General features: G+C 40.6%; 1 protein-coding gene across 12 annotated transcripts in view; it reads left to right on the top strand.

Annotated features, from left to right (window-relative positions):
• LOC106060412 (interference hedgehog-like) overlaps positions 1–21,377 on the top strand; it is a 305,626-nt gene that overhangs the window by 241,671 nt on the left and 42,578 nt on the right. For all 12 annotated transcript variants that reach the window (XM_056011673.1, XM_056011667.1, XM_056011671.1 and 9 more), the window contains one exon: positions 2,718–3,155. In XM_056011673.1, the coding sequence (XP_055867648.1) occupies positions 3,035–3,155 (121 nt within the window). In that variant the 5' untranslated portion in view covers positions 2,718–3,034. The remainder of the gene's footprint in view (positions 1–2,717; positions 3,156–21,377) is intronic.

Below are 21,377 nucleotides of genomic sequence, written 5' to 3'. Positions count from 1 at the left end.
GTCAAAGGGTCACCCTTCTTAGAGTGTGTAAAGCGTTAATGTACTAGCGAAGTAGTTAGGTGTTTGTATATATCTATAGTTTGTATGTTTGTTTTCTGATTCTGCTTGTGTACTTTTTAAAATGATTGAACACACGACATTGATTTCTTCTGATCCTTGTTTGGAATAAATGTGCTTCTGTTTCTTACTAAGCTCACTCTGTGTCTGTCTGGTAAAACGTTTGTATTCACCCAATCTCTGATGTTCTACAATCTTCTATTTGTCTAAAATATTTTGAGTTTTGTTTTAAATTACTGATTCCTGATTTTTTAGAAATAATGTTGTTGTTGCCGTTCATTTTTGAAACATATGCCACATATTGGTTTTAATACATTTTTTGGGGGGACTGATGTTTTTAAGCGTTAATGAGTTGTTTTTAATGAGTTTGTTGCGACCTCTTTGTAATGAATCACTCCCAGACACTTCCATTATCTTCCCGTGTTTTTTTTTTTATCTGTGTGGGGAGCAACCTTTGACCCGTAAACTCATAAAGAAGCTCAAATCCAGCCCATTTGAATGCCAAGCTACTCATTAAATGACCGTGTCGGACTACAACCCACGTGATGCAGTTCGGGACCGGACAGGACTACATCATAAACAAGAGGCTAGACTTGTAAGGAGTAGGGGTCTGATGGGTGGGCACGACGAAACTGACGTCTGCCTGACATGCTTTACCGTCTGTCCCAATCACAGAGCCGCTTTTTGTCCTTTCATTCACCTTGGCCTTCCCTCGGGTCATGGTTTGTGTTACCAAGCTCTGCTTTACCGTTGGGATGCTGCGTGCTTAGTACTTAGCCCAGTGGTCATTTCAACCTTGTTAAAATTACACTGGGAGCGGTAGGAGATGTGCTGCCCCCCTCCCATGGAACACATGTGCCCATCTAACACTGACCACTGTCGGACACTATGCTTAACAAGAAACAAACAAAAAAAAAATCACGCTGTGGCTATCAGAAAGTAAGTGGAAACTTGTACAGTGTGTTGTCCTCTTGCCCACTTCTGACACCAAACACCAAATGATGTTCGATCTCACGAGTCAGAGAAATCTGTTAGGGAATCTCTTCCAACTCCTACTCGTTTCCAGCCTGGCCATTTATTTTAATGAATCTTCCTGTCCTGGACTTGGATAGACTTTCTTCCCTATCGCCGACATATTGACGGATGGTCTCCCGTTGCTCTTTTGGAGACCAAACTTTCGCTTCGATTTTTGTGTGGAAACTATTTAGCCAGCTTCCAGTACCATCACTAGTGAATTGGTCCATTTGTATGACGTAAACGAGTTGTTACTACGACACGCCTGACTTGTTTACATGATGTAATGTTCAGTGCTATGTGCTGTGTGCTAAGTCAGTGTTTCTCAAACTTTTTTGTCTGGCGGCACAGGAAAAAAGCTACAAAAATTTCGTGTGGAGTTTTTGATCTCCCATCGAGCGCCTCCCCAGGTGGCGGATAGGGGAATGCCCTCCAGATATGGTGGGTACCGGGGAAATAAAATACCCGGGGTGGACCAAAATCAAACCTGCTGCCTTGCAGGAAGTGGAGGGATCCACAAAGGCTAGGGCACCTTACCCGAAAATAAAGGCAGCTATCCAGAGAGCTGAAAGGGGCAGCCCCCCAGATGGTTATGCACAGGGCTAACAACTCTGTCATATAAAAAATACTGTTACGAAAGCTAATTTACATGAAACACATCGCTTATTATTATCGTTTCCAATTCAAGAACTGCTGTGCATTTGCTAAGGCGGCCTACATTTGAGTCAATATATGTATAGTGGACAATTCCATAACCTGAATAGCTAACAGCCCTTCCCGTCACTATTGAGCGCTCCACTAATCGTTGTAAGAGGAGATGTCATCGCAACATAAAATAAACATTTAATAGTAGACGGACCTGTGTAACTCTGCACGTGCTGCGTTCTGAAAACTCCCGCGGCACACCTGCAAATCTTCGGCGGCACACTAGTGTGCCGCGGCACACAGTTTGAGAAACACTGTGCTAAGTGCTCATTACATCTTATTATCTAGCCTTTTTTCCCCTCTGAGGTCCTCTCGTTGAACATCTGTAGGCTCATGTGATATTTTATACAAGTGTTGTACCTCAGAGGTATCACTCATTTCAAACGATCAGTTGTCTAAGAAAATGTGTCTGTGTAAGTCGTTTGTAGTCAAACTTGGACAGGATGTAAACATGTATTGATTGCTGGCTATCAATTAAATACTGACTCATCTGCCATCGACTTCAAATCAAACGAATAGTATGTCGCTGCTCTCTATATTTGATAGTGGAGTCATTGAAGAGGTTGGAGTTCTGCTCTTTTCCTTGGCGCTCAGTCATAGGATTACGACATCAGCAATGTTACTACGCCATCAGTCATATTACTACGTCAACAGTCATATTACTACGTCATCAGTCATATTACTACGCCATTAGCAATATTACTACGCCATCAGTCATATTACTACGTCAACAGTCTCATTACTACGTCATCAGTCTTCTGTAGTTAGAAAAGAAGAATGAGAAATTTAAAATACTGTTGCTCCTTTAGATATAGTTTTTTCTCTCTGTCTTTCTTTCTTTCTCTCTTTCTCTCTGCTGTGGTAATATATGCACGTACTTATCTGTTGTTGCTTTTCCATATTTTGTTTATTTATTACATTATTTGTTTTCTCTTCAACAGCTTTCTCTCCTCTCTCCACAAGTTTGTTGAGGACTTCTGCTGTTAGATCCATGAACACCAAGTCGCTGTGAAAACGAACTGTGTATATCTTGGATCATTTGACATCTACCTGGAGTAGAATTGACCTGGAATACTCGGCCTGAAGTACTCGGTTTAAACAAGTTCTACAAAACATTCTGGTGTCCCAGTCTAGTAGGGCTTTCATTTTTCACATCTATCTTGCAAGAGGAACAGTTTTGTGATCCACAAGGGCGCCTTCGCTTCTTCGTGTGAGGATGTTGGACGCGCTTGACCAGGAGCAGGGAGCAGTGTAGCTAATGATGGCATTTGGTCAGCATCGGACCAGGATATGGAGTCAGAATAACGCGTTAATCCCCTGGATTAGTCTACTGCTTGGGTACCTGCTCTGCCTCATGGGAATCACTGAAGCTCTAGCTGGTAAGGAGAAAACCTTTCTTAGAACACATTATTCTATAGCGCTACTAACAAAATGAAGTCATATTCAAGTTTCTATAAGAATATGACAGACATAAACAATGTTAGGACAATATCGTGTGTATGACGATTACTAGGGCTAGATGTATCTTGAAGTATTGTAAAATGCACAGAATGTGATGATGGAAGAAAGATAAATAATTGCCTTCATTGCTTCTTTCTTTCCTCTACACGACCTAGAGATTCCCCCCCCCCCCCATCCTTTTTGTGTTCACTTGCATAGTTTATTTCCATTGAGTTCTTATTGCTTTAGCATTGTTGACACTCAGCTTGTTGTATTGAGTTCTTATTGCTTTAGCATTGTTGACACTCAGCTTGTTGTATTGAGTTCTTGTTGCTTTAGCATTGTTGACACTCAGCTTGTTCCATTGAATTCTTATTGCTTTAGCATTGTTGACACTCAGCTTGTTGTATTGAGTTCTTATTGCTTTAGCATTGTTGACACTCAGCTTGTTCCATTGAATTCTTATTGCTTTAGCATTGTTGACACTCAGCTTGTTGTATTGAGTTCTTATTGCTTTAGCATTGTTGACACTCAGCTTGTTGTATTGAGTTCTTGTTGCTTTAGCATTGTTGACACTCAGCTTGTTCCATTGAGTTCTTGTTGCTTTAGCATTGTTGACACTCAGCTTGTTGTATTTGTTTCTACCGGAAGCAGTGCCGGTGTTTAAAAACTAAGTGGGCATCTATCTTGTACGAGAGAAAACTGGGGGCTATCTTCTCGGTCTTCCATTAGTCCCAGGCAATGAGCTATCCGCACGGCATGGCTTCCTTATCTACGGCTCATCGGACATAGACAACACCCCATTGTAAACACGGGGAGAGGGGAGGCGCCTCCTACGCGCGCTCTCTCGTGGCTTCTTTTAATAATAGCGAACCGTTCCTCCACACCACACCCCCCACAGCCAGGGCCGTCGTCTTTGTGTCGGTGCCGAGGAGAAAACACACGCCAAAATGGCTGTGCCATATGCCAAATAGCTTAAGTCGGGATTCAGAAAATTATTAGATCTAGATCTCATTCATTTTATGATTGCAAAGGGAAATACGCTAGATTTTTGACAAAGCTTACATCAACTCTGTCTGTCTGTCTAGTAAAACGTTTGTACATTTTAATTCTCCCACACCCAAATCTTGGACCAAGCTGAAATGTTGCACAATTATTTCTTTTACCTAGCAACACAAGAATCTTTTTTTTTTTAATTAGTTAATTAACTATTGGAAAAAACAATTCTTTGATTATCTTGAACCTGGGAAAGAAATCGTACTTGACAGATGTGGTGGTATAAGTTGAATTAGTCCCCTTTGAGGACTCGTGGACCCGGAGTGAACATTTTTGTATGCATTTAAAAACAATGTAAACATTCACAATGATACCCCTTCTTACCCCTCCCCCCTCCCTTCCCACCTGATCGGGTCATAGCGCATTAAGAAAGCTAAAAACTAAACAAAAACAATTGATGAAAACATTTCCATGCGACAGATGTATTATGTCTAGGTCAGTCGTACATCAAGACTGATCCTAAAATAATTGATACAATTACAATTTATTGCGTTTTATTTTTTAGAAAAGTATTTTTATTTTATATATCTCTTGCTTGTTCTTAACCATTGGTTCAAACAATGTTATCTGACAGCATTGGCGAACACACATTTTGTAACATTCGAACGTATAACGTGCTTATTGTAGGAGACTTGTATCAATCAAACGTGCTTGTTACTACTGCGACTATTATGAAATCTCTGGTCACATTGTTTAGTTAGTGCTACCAAAGTCTAACACTTGACACAATTAACTCTATAAAAAAAACGGGATTTAACAGCACCTCGTATAAAGAGTTTTTGTCACAGTTTTGTGTCTCCAAATTTAACACTAAAACACACACACACACGCAGTGTAGCATGAGTTGTTAAGCCTACTAGAAGCAACTGATGGAAACACATTCAAAGAACGCTACTAGAAGCAACTGATGGAAACACATTCAAAGAACGCTACTAGAAGCAACTGATGGAAACACATTCAAAGAACGCTACTAGAAGCAACTGATGGAAACACATTCAAAGAACGCTACTAGAAGCAACTGATGGAAACACATTCAAAGAACGCTACTAGAAGCAACTGATGGAAACACATTCAAAGAACGCTACTAGAAGCAACTGAATATTTTAAAAAATATATATCAAACGCATTTTTTTTTTGTTGCAAAGCAACGCGCGTAGAAGGAAAAAGGCAATCACCCGAAGACTTCCAAGTCGATGTCCTCTACCACCTCACAGACACACAGACACCCTGGCCAAAGGAAGTGCATACCCCAGCCCTCATCCTGTCAGGAGAGTTTGTCTTAGACTCCAGCATTCCAACTAGAGTGCTATTGATTGAGCAGGATGTATTGATTCCTCTGATCGTTAAAGGCGTATCTATGTTCTTTAGATGAAAGGATACATCGAACCTTAGGTATTTTATTGGGGGGGGAGGGAGGGGGGGGCTCGAAACAAAAAACTAATTTTATAACAAACTCTCAATTTATACAATCAACAAAATGGAATACATTTTCATAAGTCACAATATGCAAACTAATGTTACATTGAATGAAAATAAAATATGGGGAAGAGAAAAATGTTTAAACTTTAATTAAAGACAACACTATAAACAAATGTGTCTCTTCTTCTCTAGTTGACTGATATGTTTTGAGCATTACTGCTATGTTGATCTTGAGTTTTGAAAGGTATATTTATCTGTGTTGAAACAGTCTTATAGCAGACTCTCGATAAAAGCCTGAATGTTCTGTCATATTCGTTGTCCTTGACATGGCTACACCTTTCACCATTGAATACATGGCTACACCTGTGACAGCATGTCTACATCTTTTACATTATGACCACATATCTACACTCTCTAATACATGGATACATTATGACCACATATCTACACTCTCTAATACATGGCTACATTATGGCTTTACCCCTGACCGTAGGGTAACACCTTTGACAACATGGCTACACCCTTTACATTCTGACTTGACCTTTGACAACATGGCTACACCCTTTACATTCTGACTTGACCTTTGACAACATGGCTACACCCTTTACATTCTGACTTGACCTTTGACAACATAGCTACACCCTTTACATTCTGACTTGACCTTTGACAACATGGCTACACCCTTTACATTCTGACTTGACCTTTGACAACATGGCTACACCCTTTACATTCTGACTTGACCTTTGACTATATGGCGACACACCTGAACTTATCCCCATGCCCATACAAGTCTAAGAAAGATGGCAGGAGAACTCTGTGATAGCGATATGTCGGTTATATGTATTGCCTCTTATATCCAGTCTAGATGTTTAGGGAGACATCTTCAAATCATTTTAAACTACGCATATACTGAACCAGTTTATTACCTTGGAGAGGGATTGTATTATTGAATAGGTATGTTTTCATTTGCCTCTATAATCTCCCGCCGAGTTCTGCTAGCCTGAAAAGTATGCGAGGACTTGAAGCAGTACTTAGAAAACAACTTGTTACAAACCAGAAACGTCAACTTCCTCTGTTGAGTATCACCTTATGACTTAACAGAATAGTCCATTAAGTCATACACTGTAATCCTCTTGGGTTGGAAAACAAGGGGGATAATAATTGATATTTCTTGAAATGTTCTTTCTGGTCTAGTTCCCTTGAAGTCTTAGGGGGAAAAACCAAGCAGGGCTATAATTTGTGAACCAGTTGATTAGTAGCTTGGACATTATAATTACTGTCTGAATCGAAGAACGCTAGGAATCTAAACCTTGCTGTAAGATATGTAAGGGAATAATTGTTCAATAAAAAATATAAAATGTAATATGATAATATGATATGTTTGAGATAGTGAAGGCGTTTTATCCGTCCATAAATCATAAATAAAAAGTGCCATCACATTGAAATGAGTTTGAGGTTACAAAAGTCTCTTGTTCTTGTAGATAAACTCAGACGCTTGTGTTTTGGAATTTAGGTTTAGAAAAGTTATCATTAAAAAAATAAATTTCCTTGGTTCATCCTGGTGTCTACGTGTAACAATCCAGTCAATGTGATCTCACTTCACGACTTCTCCAACTGTTATCATAGATATATAAAATGTACATATGTAGCTGACATTCAAACCCCAACTAGCTTACAACCTGCATCCTAACCCTGTCCCCGATCTAAATAAGTGTATTGTTTGCCATGAATAGGGCGTGACCCTTTTAGCCTTTGGCCTCTTTGACAATGAAAAGATTTCCAAACAACATTGATACATTTAGTGCAATGGATTCTCTACCGGAAATTAAAACAAAAAAAGAATTTCTCTTTAGAACAACAGCAAGACGTTGAACTAGATAGAACCAATGGAAAGTGTGTGTGTTACACACAACAAAACATAGAGAGCGACAGACAAAACAATCTGAATACATTCATTGGGGCATGTAGTCGTTACAAAGAGAGAGGGGAATATAATGTGCAGTTATTGCATTCGCTTCTAAGTTCATTCAATTAGTTCGAATATTTCAAATATCTTGTCTCCAAATAGGCTTTAATGGACAAATACACATCCGTGATCAGCAGGCGAGCATCTAGACCTACCCACTTTTTTTTTAAACATCTGCATATTCTCCTCTCCCTCCCCCACTCCCTCCTTTTTTTTGAGTGCCCTCCTCACATTTCATTTCATTTCATGACCCTTGCCCTCCTCACATTTCATTTCATTTCATGACCCTTGCCCTCCTCACATTTCATTTCATTTCATGGCCCTTGCCCTCCTCACATTTCATTTCATGGCCCTTGCCCTCCTCACATTTCATTTCATGGCCCTTGCCCTCCTCACATTTCATTTCATGGCCCTTGCCCTCCTCACATTTCATTTCATTTCATGACCCTTGCCCTCCTCACATTTCATTTCATTTCATTTCATGGCCCTTGCCCTCCTCACATTTCATTTCATTTCATGGCCCTTGCCCTCCTCACATTTCATTTCATGGCCCTTGCCCTCCTCACATTTCATTTCATTTCATGGCCCTTGCCCTCCTCACATTTCATTTCATTTCATGACCCTTGCCCTCCTCACATTTCATTTCATTTCATGGCCCTTGCCCTCCTCACATTTCATTTCATTTCATGGCCCTTGCCCTCCTCACATTTCATTTCATGGCCCTTGCCCTCCTCACATTTCATTTCATGGCCCTTGCCCTCCTCACATTTCATTTCATGGCCCTTGCCCTCCTCACATTTCATTTCATTTCATGACCCTTGCCCTCCTCACATTTCATTTCATTTCATTTCATGGCCCTTGCCCTCCTCACATTTCATTTCATTTCATGGCACTTGCCCTCCTCACATTTCATGGCCCTTGCCCTCCGAAGGCAAGCAACCCCTGTTGGTGATGACCATAAACTTGATGAGTTGTGTCCCTTGTTGTTTTAACAGCCGGACGAGGTGAGAGATTAATGTAAGTCGGTCTGGATCCCACATTACCCCAGCTCCCCCGTCCTTCCATTCCACTAGTTGTCCTACAGTCTTATGTTTAGACTTAGGAACATAGACACGCACACACTCACACGCTATCGACCTCCGGCAGCTGACATAACACAATTGAGAGGCGAAGGTTCTCTCGCAGAGACACTGGGCTCCCTCCTCCTTTGGCATTGAGTAGACTACAGCAACAAGACAGGTGTCTTGACGTCATCCCATCTGAATCGAGTCTATTGCAGTGTCACTCAATGTTGTGGAAGTTCAAACGTATGCTATTTATATGGTTTAGAAGCCATCAGTCTGTTTACAAAATGTATGCAGGTTTTGTGAACTCTAGTGAGACTCCAGAACATTGAGACCTCGAGTCAACGGTCCTCTAGTTTTTACGTCTTTCACACATGGGCCCTTTCTTGGCCTCGATTCTTTAATGCTTATTAATGGACTGGAAGAATTGTGCACATGCTACTTGTAAGATTACACTGCCGACATCATTAACATTTGAACGAAGGACGTCAAGGCTGACTGAAGACATTCTTGCTCTTATGTCATGTAGTATTTCTTTAAGGTCGCTTGTTTTATCGGTTAGAGTTGTACATACAATGTTGTGTGTTGATTTATGGTAACATCTGGTTGTACCGAGCCAGTAGTGAATTGTATTTCTACCTAAATCCTATAGTTGTTTGTTACTGTGTGTGTGTGTGTGTGAATTTCTTTTAAATCCACCTCCTACCTTGAGCTTTTTTTCTGTTCCGCAAGAGTTAATTGTTCCTGAGCGCACTCCCTGGCCTCGACTGTCGGTTGGTATAGGGAGGGTGGTAGTTCAATAGATTGAACAATCTTTCTCCTACACCTGTTCGGGTGGCAATCCAAGGAAAAACTCGGAGATATTTTTGTGTTTGTTTTGAGTTTGATCTCTTCTTGGCAGCGCTATGTTTGTACAAATAGAAACCAGCTTCTAATCACTGAGCACTGACGGCATGTCACGAGATGTCAACCTGACAAAATGTGCAGCGGACTACAAGTTATGTACAGCCCGTCATGTCAAGTTGGAAACTAAAGTTTGGGATCAGGGCTTCTTAAACATTACTAATTATACTGATGTCTAATAGCAAGCCCTATTGTAGAAGATAGAAACAGAGTAATTGCAAATTTTATCTAATTTTCCTACTTTAAAAAAAAAGTTACAATTATTTAATATGCAACTTTAGTACAAAACAAGGTTACAAAGATGGTTTGTGTGGAAACACAAACTTAAAATCGCCCCCCTCCCCCGAAGTGGTCGGTCCACTCAGGCAGGTAAAAAGGCAGCTTTTAATATTTTCAGAATTTCAGAAGCTAAAAATGACAAACTATCCACAAAAACATCTCCATCTACGACACAGTCCGACAAGAAGACTCGTGCACGTACCGATGTTATTGTATTGTGAAGCCGACTGACGACATGATACCACAGAGATACGAGCGTCTAGTAATCTTATTATTATTACCGTGTTAACATTACTATGTTTATTTGATGTTATTGAATGGATCGTTTTCTAAAGGGCCAATCTCTCATTCAAACTTTTCCTTTTGTTTAATTCTCTGAATTGGGACATGCAATGACGTCAAGCAATGCAAGTGCATACTATGAAACACTGCTTATTAAATGTTTTAAATTACATTTGACTTGTATACATACTAAATACATTTTTTACTTTTAAAACAAAAGTAAACATTTTATTGAAAATAAAAGTTGCTAATATAACAGAAAATACTTAATCTATTAACACAAATATTTTAAAAAACATTATAAAATAATTTTCAAAAATATTTGAAAAATATACATAATTTCTGTGATCTTAACGGGACGGACGGACAGACCACGCATAATTAATAGCTGCTATTTCCCTTTTGAGGGCCGCTACAAATGTATATTTTGTATGTTTTTGAGCTCGTGAAAAGTAAGACTATGAGACTGCCGTAGATCAGAAACTGCATTTATGGATTAGGAACACACTACAAGTGGACACTTCTAACTGCGACAAAGTTAAATTAAATTCTTAAATCCGGCCCTGCATACATATAAAGAAGAACTATATATATCCATCTCCTCTCCTTCTGTATTCCCCCGCCCGCCCAAATTGTGTGGTACACCTAGGACTTGGTTAACAGTCGTGTGTCCCCTCCTTTCACCTTTGTGACACAGTACAGAGACCAGGAGGTGTGAAACATGATGTCTTTACCTTGTGCCCCGGGCCTTTCCCTCTCCTGCACTTTCTTACATTAGGCTAAAGGGTCCAGTTCAGCTGTAGTTTTGTAATGGGCGCTGCGCGTCGTGGACTTTGTCTGATGATTTATGACTCCCCCCCCCCCCCATATTTTTTCTCTTACTAATCTCTGGTCCTTCTGGGCCCCGTGCACTTTACTTGACATAATAGCTACACTGGTAAGGCCTGTTTCATGGACATTAGAAAAACATGAAGTGTCGTTTGTTAAAGAATTGTTTTCAAACGTAAATCTTTTTTGTTTAATGCTTACAAAATGGCGATGTTCTTTCCTTTAATTTCCTAAACCTGTGCCACATCGGATTTGTCAGAGATTAGTCTTTTTATGACATTTTTATTTGATTTCCCAGAAATCAACAGCAGCCTAGAAGTGTTTGTTTGCTCCCATTGTTTCCTTGTCTTTCTGGATGCACCACATCTCGCCTGAGATCTCGCCTAGTGTTGATAGTTGTGGACACTGTGACTTGAAATGTGGTTACTTTGGTAGTTCGGCTGTAAAGAATTGTACTCGCTGGTGGTTGGTTTTTATTTGGAATCTAGTCTATGAATCAACTGGATCAACTGTTATTTTCTAAATAGAGCTGAGCTAGTCTTTGAGTCCAGAAAGTTTGAATTTTGATTCATACATAGATCTAAAGCTCTGCTTTGAAAGTCCTTACCAAAGCTCTTGCAACCAGTGCAGCATTGAAGGCGAGATTCTACGGCTCGGTTATCATTGTCTTATTCGCACGATCACACACACACACACTCACACGCACGATCACACACACATTCACACACACTCACACACCACTTATGGCCATAAAACCTGGCGCTAGGCAGTTAAACTATGAATCTCCCCCCCCCCCCCCCGCCCCCCATCTCTCTCATTCTCAGGAAATGAAGATTTCACAACTATCTAGCTCCATGTTGTTTTATTGGTAGGTAATTGGGCGCATTCCTCACCCCTACCCCTCGCCACTTAGCTTTCGAAGTATTCGCCGTCCTGCACCCACTCGGCCCTGCACCCACTCGGCTATCTCCAACGTTTATGGCCTCGCTACGAAGTGCACAATTAATTGAACGGGGCGTGATTTTTGCACCTAAAATGCTCGTGCATTAAAAGTCGTTTTTCTTACACCAGGAAAGAGCCATGGTAGGGAGGAAATGGAAGTCGTAGGCGGAGGGGAAATTGGGGAGGGGCGATAGATGTCTTGTAAACCGTCTCTTATCCCCTCCCCTCTGTGTCTACATTTTGTTCCCCCCTAGGGTCAAAACATTGAAACAAACTGAAAGACAAATCTTTTTTTATCAATTAGCTGGTGAGCTTTGGTGCAGTGGTTTGTTTCTGAGAAAAGGTTGCATGTAACAAAAAGTCTCTGTCTCTGGTAAAAAGGTTGTCACTGGGTAATTATGTGTTAAAGGAGTGTCTTTGATGAATAAAGATGGGGAGTTAATTTCTTATATTTGAATTATTTTTTCTTGTGTGTGAAACGGTGGATTCGATCAAAGATTCTTCTCTTTCTCTTCCTCTCCCCCCCCCCCCCAAACCCCTTTCCCTATCTTCCCATTCTGTTTTCTCTCTGTCCCTTTCCACGTTCTTCCTCTTTCTCTATTCCCTCTCCAACTCACCCTCTTTATTCTTTATTCCACCCCCCCCCTCTCGTGTTTTGTTTACGTTGACTGTCAGACTGTATAGAATGTCATGCTGTCCTGATGTCCCATTGACTGGGTTGAATGTTACAGCTTGACTCATACACTGACTGGGTTGAACGTTACAGCTTGACTCATACATTGACTGGGTTGAATGTTACAGCTTGACTCATACATTGACTGGGTTGAATGTTACAGCTTGACTCATACATTGACTGGGTTGAATGTTACAGCTTGACTCATACATTGACTGGGTTGAATGTTACAGCTAGACTCATACACTGACTGGGTTGAATGTTACAGCTTGACTCATACACTGACTGGGTTGAATGTTACAGCTTGACTCATACATTGACTGGGTTGAATGTTACAGCTTGACTCATACATTGACTGGGTTGAATGTTACAGCTTGACTCATACATTGACTGGGTTGAATGTTACAGCTTACACCATACACTGACGGCTGAATGTTACAGCTTGACTCATACATTGACTGGGTAATGTTACAGCTTGAATCATACATTGACTGAATGTTACAGCTTGACTCATAAATTGACTGGGTAATGTTACAGCTTGAATCATACATTGACTGAATGTTACAGCTTGCCTCATACATTGACTGAATGTTACAGCTTGCCTTATATGTTCAAATAATGGAAAACTTTTTCCAAATGAACAACGCCACCCTATCCTGACTTTTGATTATAGAGAAATAGTGTTGAGGAAGTTAAGTCAGGATGCTGTGTGCTGGAGTCAGAATGGAACTCAAACCATGAGGATTGGTGGGCGAGGGGAAAGCTTAATTTTCTACTCCATTGACCAGAACCTTGGAGTGAGTTACGAAGAAAGACACAAAGGCAGAAAGAGAGGGAGATAATTGAGAGGGAAAGCAATAATAGAAAGAGTTTTGTGCTCATGAGATGTCAGACAAAAGAGTTTTGTGTACAACTTGTAGCGTTATAGAGAGAAGGGGGGGGGGGTTGCTCGACATGATAAATAGGTTTAGGTTGTGGATGTATTCTTTTGCTTGTTAATGTGACCACTTTAAGTGGGTTCCTGAATACGGTCAAATTGTGGACTGTAAAGGATGAACATGTTTACACAAACTGGAGTAGGTTTCAATTTGTTTTTGTATTTTGTCAGTACTTTATGATTTCTTATTTTGGTGGTTGACTGAAATCAAGGGACTTTTTTCAAATTCAAATTCTGAGTCGTTTCTTGTCTAGATAAGTTGTTGTTGTTTTTCTTAGCTAACATCACTGTTGAGTTTTGTTGGGTTGATATGGGTTTTTCTTTTCTCCATGACTAAGAAACTAAAGTTCGTTTCATTTCAGAGTTCCAAAGAGAACAGTCTTATGAACTGTGACGTCAGCTACAGAAGGATTCAGAAATGATGAAAACTAATTAGGACTCTAATGTTTTGTGATTTTCCAAGAGTTCAAGAATTTCTGTTAAAATTTCATTTTCCCCGTGCCTGTAATGGGAATCTCTTGTAGCCCGCGCGACTCTATTTTAAGAGCAGACAGAGCTAATCAGTGTTTATATAAATTACACTGGCGTATGTATGAGCGCAGTGATGCTTGCCTCCCTTCTACACACATTCGTGAAGCTCGCGCCAACACTTCACTCTCTTCTTTCACTGGCTGACTCTTTACACACTTCCCTCTCTTCTTTCACTGGCTGACTCTTTACACACTTCACTCTCTTTCACTGACTGACTCTTTACACACTTCACTCTCTTTCACTGGCTGACTCTTTACACACTTCACTCTCTTCTTTCACTGGCTGACTCTTTACACACTTCCCTCTCTTCTTTCACTGGCTGACTCTTTACACACTTCCCTCTCTTCTTTCACTGGCTGACTCTTTGGAATAGGAAACGTTGATGCACTCACACCCCTGAGTAGGTTGACTTCTTCTCTGCCTGTGAGTGGGTTGACTTCTTCTCAGCACGTGAGTGGGTTGACTTCTTCTCTGCCCGTGAGTGGGTTGACTTCTTCTCTGCCCGTGAGTGGGTTGACTTCTTCTCTGCCCGTGAGTGGGTTGACTTCTCTGCCCGTGAGTGGGTTGACTTCTTCTCTGCCCGTGAGTGGGTTGACATCTTCTCTGCCCGTGAGTGGGTTGACTTCTTCTCTGCCCGTGAGTGGGTTGACTTCTTCTCTGCCCGTGAGTGGGTTGACTTCTGCTCTGCCCGTGAGTGGGTTGACTTCTTCTCTGTCCGTGAGTGGGTTGACTTCTTCTCTGCCCGTGAGTGGGTTGACTTCTTCTCTGCCCGTGAGTGGGTTGACTTCTTCTCTGCCCGTAAGTGGGTTGACTTCTTCTCTGCCCGTGAGTGGGTTGACTTCTTCTCTGCCCGTGAGTGGGTTGACTTTTTCTCTGCCCGTGAGTGGGTTGACTTCTTCTCTGCCCGTGAGTGGGTTGACTTTTTCTCTGCCCGTGAGTGGGTTGACTTCTTCTCTGCCCGTGAGTGGGTTGACTTCTTCTCTGCCCGTGAGTGGGTTGACTTCTTCTCTGCCCGTGAGTGGGTTGACTTCTTCTCTGCCCGTGAGTGGGTTTACTTCTTCTCTGCCCGTGAGTGGGTTGACTTCTTCTCTGCCCGTGAGTGGGTTTACTTCTTCTCTGCCCGTGAGTGGGTTGACTTCTTCTCCGCCCGTGAGTGGATTGACTTCTTCTCTGGCCTTACAATGAAATCCAGGAGTTGTTGACAATCGTTTGATTATGAATAAGAAAGCATTGTAGTGTTGGTCAGTTGGCTAGCGCGTCCTTAGGATCCAACTGAAAGAGCTGTGCTGTGCTTTTTTGTCTTGTTCAATTGGAATGTGTTAGCACTCGTCTGAATGTAATTTAGTTGCAGACTTGTGATTATAAGGGGGCTGTGTATCTCAATAAGTCAAACGTTAGTTGTGCTGTCCTTACATGTTTGTCAGTAGTAGATCACCGCCTAGAGTTGGATTCTAACCAACACTTAGTCTAAGATCATTTCATCTAGATCTTAATGATTGAATGAATGCGTATTTCATTAATAACACCTTGAATGTCCTGTTCTATAATTCTGTGTGTCGTCTGAGTGCTGCCCTAATGCAAGAGACACGGGAGAGTATTCAACGGGCAATGTCAATCTCATCGGACTGTCATGGTGACTGAACAGGAGTAATGTTCGCATTAGAATATGACTTAGTGTTCTCCCCCTTGATGGCTCTGTTTCTTTCCTCCTTGATATAGCAGACGATAGTTCCTTCATCTCTCAGTCTGTCTCATTCGGAGTCTCACCAGCTCTGCCAATGTTCCTCATACTGTACGTACTGTTGATAATCTAAGGCCCGAGGGCGTCCCTTGACTGCCCAGTGCATTAGTTGAATCAAGCTCAATCTAAACTGGGTGACCATACAAAATGAAATATATACCTCATTAGATATTGTCTGAAGACAAATAGATACATGGCGTCAAAGTCGTAAAGTCCAAGGAAAACATTTCTCGGTAATGTCGTAATAGTTCTTTTTAGTTCAAGTTACATGTCACCGCCCTCGTATGGACTTGATTCTATTTTATGACGAGGTACGAGAAAGAAAAGGGGGGGGGGGGGGGCGAAATTAATTTGTGTTGGCGATAATGTTAACTATCAACAGGGTTAGGGTTTAAGGGTCGGAGTTCAACACAGATTAGATGCGAGGCTAGGAGGAAAAAGGTTATGTTGGCGGTACAGGAACTTGTGGATTTAAGAAAAAAAGCCAGACAATTGGGAGCCACGCGAAATTATCTCCCTTGCGGGAAGCTGCATCTTCTACCAATCACTAGCTGATATGACACAAGGCGATAGCATTTTCTTACAAGCAATTAATGCGCTCGGGGATAGGGAAAAACAGTTGCGCCCAAGAGACCGATGTCTACTGGCCAATCACTGGGTTTATCTCTCTTTTGTTTCTACTCCAGCATTCCTGAACTGTTCACTTTACCAAGCAGAAGTGATTAGCCTTTCTCGAGTCTCTTTCTGCCGCTCTGATAGCTTCTTCCCTGTTTTTGGTTGGATAGAAGTCATCAGCCCAAATAAAAACCGAGATTTGTAGCGCACAGAAAACACAGTTCATTGTACTTTGAAGGTTAACACGAGACTAGGCAGTGTTCAGGCAGGTTGCGACAGGGCATTCAGATAAACAATTTGTGTCAAGAAAGGCGGCTAAGTAAATCACTTGACTATGGTGCCAGGTTCCAAAAACTGAAGCTAAACGACTTGATTCATCTCTTTGGGAGCTCTAGAAGCTTGTTGGAACCTATTAGTATTGAATACAATGTTCTTTTTTTTTAATGCTTTTCCAAACTTACGGAGTTAAAAAAATTTTTTTAATTGGAATAAATAACAATTCCTAATCATCCTTACCATTTTTTTTTTATCTTATTTTTTTTTTATACAATTAAGAAAAAAAATATAAACCAGATGAAAGTACATTAGACACACTTTCAAAACCAATTTCCATTACAATTATTCAAGTCTATAAGGCTTATTTAAAAGGTGCAAATCCTAATTATCAACATTGAACATACAATGGTCATTCCAAATCCTGGACCATCTCGCCATATATTATTATCATCATTAATAATTATTATTATAGCATTATCGTTGTGAAAGAATCTCAGCCTCTGTTGAAGTTTCTGGAGTGTTCTCCTACGCCATACGATAGTAACAGCTGCCTCGCTCATTTCTTTCTTTGACACGTGACCACGAGTACACGTCTATTACTTCCACCTCCCCTCGCCAGCTCTGACTAAAACTATATCTCCTTACTTGTGACATTAAGCTCGTGAGAGATGCTCCTCTGACTTGTTTCGCCCCCGGGCCAGGCAGCAGTCCACACAGTTTCTTAAAGGTTAACTACGGCGTCTGGAAAGTTAAAAGGCAGAGCTTTGTGTGAGTAGTCAAAACATGATGACACCCTCCCTCTCACGCTCACTCAGAGATGTGCACTTTGTCCTGACTTAAAGACTCGTGGTACATCTCTTTCTGAAAGCACAGTTGTTTGTACAGAAATGTTCGGATTGTAAATGTCCAAATCTTTTAAAATTGTACGACCAAAGTTCACCAACTATTTGATACTTTGTATTGATGTGATGGTCCCTATGTCAAGGTAATACGTACTAGTCTGGTCTATGCTAGTTCTAACGATTGCGTGTTTTAAGGAATCAGGTTCATGGTTCCCTCTCGTCCTTCTTTGTTTTAAATTTCCTTTACCAATTGAAATGTTCACGAGATCAAAGATTAAAACCTTGACATTATCGGCAACGTAGATTCTCTCTAGGGGCAAATGAATGTTTTTGCAAATTATCCCAACTGGAAGAAATGGCTTGGGCTCATTTGTTTGCAATTAGATTATCAGATTGCAATCTAGGCTCTCTGGTGAATTAATGGATATTATTGACGGAATTTTAAATATTCCAGGATTTTTAAATGCCCAAGGCAGAAGCTGTAGCAACCACTGGTCAGCAGCTTTTTAAAAATGTCTTTTCATAGCGTCAGTGTCTCATTTGACCAGACGTGGTGCTGGACGTTTGGCCAACATCCACTGACCCGTCCCTCATCTATCATCCCGGAGACCCCGCAACCATTCATCTCTTTCACACTCCTAGCATTCATCAGCTGACCGGAACTTCCCTATTCATCAGTCACCTCCGTACCCTCTCCCCAATTGCTCCACCATCTTCAACACTCTCGCATCCCTCCCCCATCTCTGCTTGCTCCCCCATTTCCTGTCACCTATCTGGGAGCTAATTGGAACAACTGCGGAGCCTATAGTTTTAAAACAGCAATTTACTGGCCGGCTCGCTGGTCATAATTATCTGTCGACCACAGCTGGAAATGACCTTTAACAATAGCCAGGGGTCACATGCATAAGCTGCTCAAGCCATGGATAGGGCTTCTTCCAAATGTCAAAATGACATTTGTATTCAATTTTCATTGATATACTCTCTGACCTCTTGGAGAAATGTGTTCGCGTGACTGCGTCCGAAGGCAGGTTGTAGTCACAAACCAATTAAATTAGCCATTCGGTTCCGGAATCATAATGTTCGTTTTTGGTCATCATTTGTTAAATGACTTTTTTTTTTTCTAGAATAATACTTTTATCTAAAACATTTGGTTATCTTTTAGCAAATAAAACGCATCTGTCATATCCGAATTAAGTTTTATTTAGCTTTGTTACAGGCGGTGAGAATTTGTATGGAGTATTTGCAAGTTGTAGGACTCCTTGTTGTCACATGCAAGTTGTAAGTCTCTTTGTTTTCCAAAGACATCTTTCCTTCAGATTTTGTAGATATTAGCTATCTCTGTTGGATGCTAGTTCCGTGTCACTGACAAGCGATAGAAATACAAACATAAAAAAATAAACTTTGCCTACCAATTTGGAATGGCCGCATTTTTTAATGTTATGCTACCATTGGCTCTTTAGACGTTCTACATACATAGAAAAGACATACATTGCCATACATTGTCCCGCATACATTAACAAAGTATACAACTTTTACAAGAAATCCACCCAAAATTTAAAGATCACTTCGAAATTGCACGAATATATCTAATGGGTTTAACCCTTTTCATTCTGAATTTGATATATTTATCGAATGTTACAATTGAAAGAAATAGATTTTATTTTGTTTTGTTTGTTTGTTTGTTTTTGTTTAGTTGAGAATGAAGGCAGGAGAAAGAACTACTTTTCATGATTTTGTTGTGGCTCTTGCTTAAAGAAAGATAACTCCACCTATCAAATCTTTGTTGCCTTACTACTGTGGCTATAATTAGAAATTGTATGCAAAAGTTTGGAAAGTTGGCCCAGAACGAGGCTGCTGTCATAATTGAGGTCTGACTGGAACAAGATGGCCTGTGATGACAAAAATGTCTTACAGAATATAGCAGCCAAGATTTTCGGACAGAAAGCACCTGCCCCTCGACCTACTCACATATATACAAAGTAACTTGCAGTTTCTGGGTGGAACGAAGAGGCGTCTTCACTAATGAGTCAGTGCTGACTACATAATGATAAGAAAGGATTCAGTTTATAGCATGACATGATTCAAAATGGTTTTATCTGACGACCTCTCAACCTGAAGTCGCGCACTTTATGTCATTGAAATAGTTTCTAGACAACTTTGTTAAGTGTGTTCGACGTGGTCAACTAGTCTTAACGTCTTTTGTTATTTGATGTCATGAATCCTTCATTCTTGTCTCGTGTATGGACTACTTGTTGTTTACGATACACATTGTTTGTCTGTTTGTTATGTAGGTCAGACACATTACCTATTTCTTATCAGACTCTGTGCCTATAGGTTTCAAATGAAAGTATTCCAGAAATTCTATAAGCTTATTAGGTCCATTATTTATTTACGATAATGTTTCTTCAGCGTACACCCAGGACTAGCTAGTCTTGTTCACCCAGCCTTATGTTTAGCGTGCACACAGGACTAGCTAGTCTTGTTCATTTAGTCCACCATGTTGTCTAGTCCTCCACAGGTCTCAACTCATTTCCAACGAAACATGTTTCGATGAAGGCCCACAGTAAGCAATGTCTGATCCTAAACCTAGCGTATCTTCGGAAATCTGAGAAATTTGTAGCCATGTGAAGAGCTTGGAGCTTTCGTTGTTTCTCAGGGATTCTCAAAGTATCACTTTATTTAAACATCCCTTTCGTTGGGAAGGAAGGTTTCATTGTCACTCACACATTGAAGCACAACGTCTGGGCTAAATCAACCATCTCTTGGTGTCCGTCACTGTCAACAAATGATTTTTAGTTGACAGCACGTATGTATTTTTGAATGAACTAGGTGAGGACCGCTGCCAGTCTTAGTGCCATATGCTACCTTCATACATCCTGGATTCCCCTCATAGCACGCGCCTTGTACTGACATCGACGAAGAAAAAAAATGTTGTGAAGGTTGTAGTTGTATTGGGGGGGGGGGGCTTAGTTTAAACATCGAAAGGTTGTAGACTACTTTGAAAACTATGTGTTAAAAGATGGACTGGATGATATTGACATGCTTCTGGAACTTTTCGGTTTCTGACAGTATCTAATTATCACATCGTGGATTTCACTTATTTACACCTAACCCCACCCTCTCTCTTTTTCTCTCTCTTTCACACACACACACACACACACACGTTATAGAAGTTATTGCTGATGATTATTGTAACAAGCCTATAGATGAAAACATCAAGATTGTCGTCTGTTGTTCTTGTGGTCATAATGTTCATAAAACCAACTTGTCAATACAAACTCTTCTGTTAAGTTGTATTTAGTGTTTCTTTCTCTCATAATTACTTTTGTATGGTTTAAACTCATGAAATAATCAGTTAATAATCAAAACCGTATTCAGTCTAGTGACAATGTTTTCCTTTGAGTGACACAATCAACTAAGAGCTACATCTAGCATCGAAATCTTCTATCATCTTAACGCTCTGACTTAGTCATTGACAATTTTTCAGTATTGTTTGTTTGTTTTTTTTTTTTTTTTGTTTTTGTTTTTTTTTTTTTGCATTTGTACTATGTAATACTAGCAAGACACTATTAAGCCGCAGACATATTGTACAAGGTTGTGATATATCCAGTACAGTGTAGGACATTATGTTCTAGCTGGATTGGTCACGTGTCTTGGTTTGATGCACCATCCATCTCTTTCAGGCGTCGCCATTGTGGCATTTATTCCCAAGATAATTTCACTCGATGGCTGCATTCCAGATAAACGTTTTAAACAGTTGGGAAAAAAAATATTCTGGTGGTCGAAAATGAAATGTAGAGTGTGAGC

Source organism: Biomphalaria glabrata, chromosome 14, assembly GCF_947242115.1.
Source record: "Biomphalaria glabrata chromosome 14, xgBioGlab47.1, whole genome shotgun sequence".
In the NCBI taxonomy this organism is placed as follows: Eukaryota; Metazoa; Mollusca; class Gastropoda; family Planorbidae; genus Biomphalaria; species Biomphalaria glabrata.
This window is presented reverse-complemented; position numbering and strand designations above follow the sequence as displayed.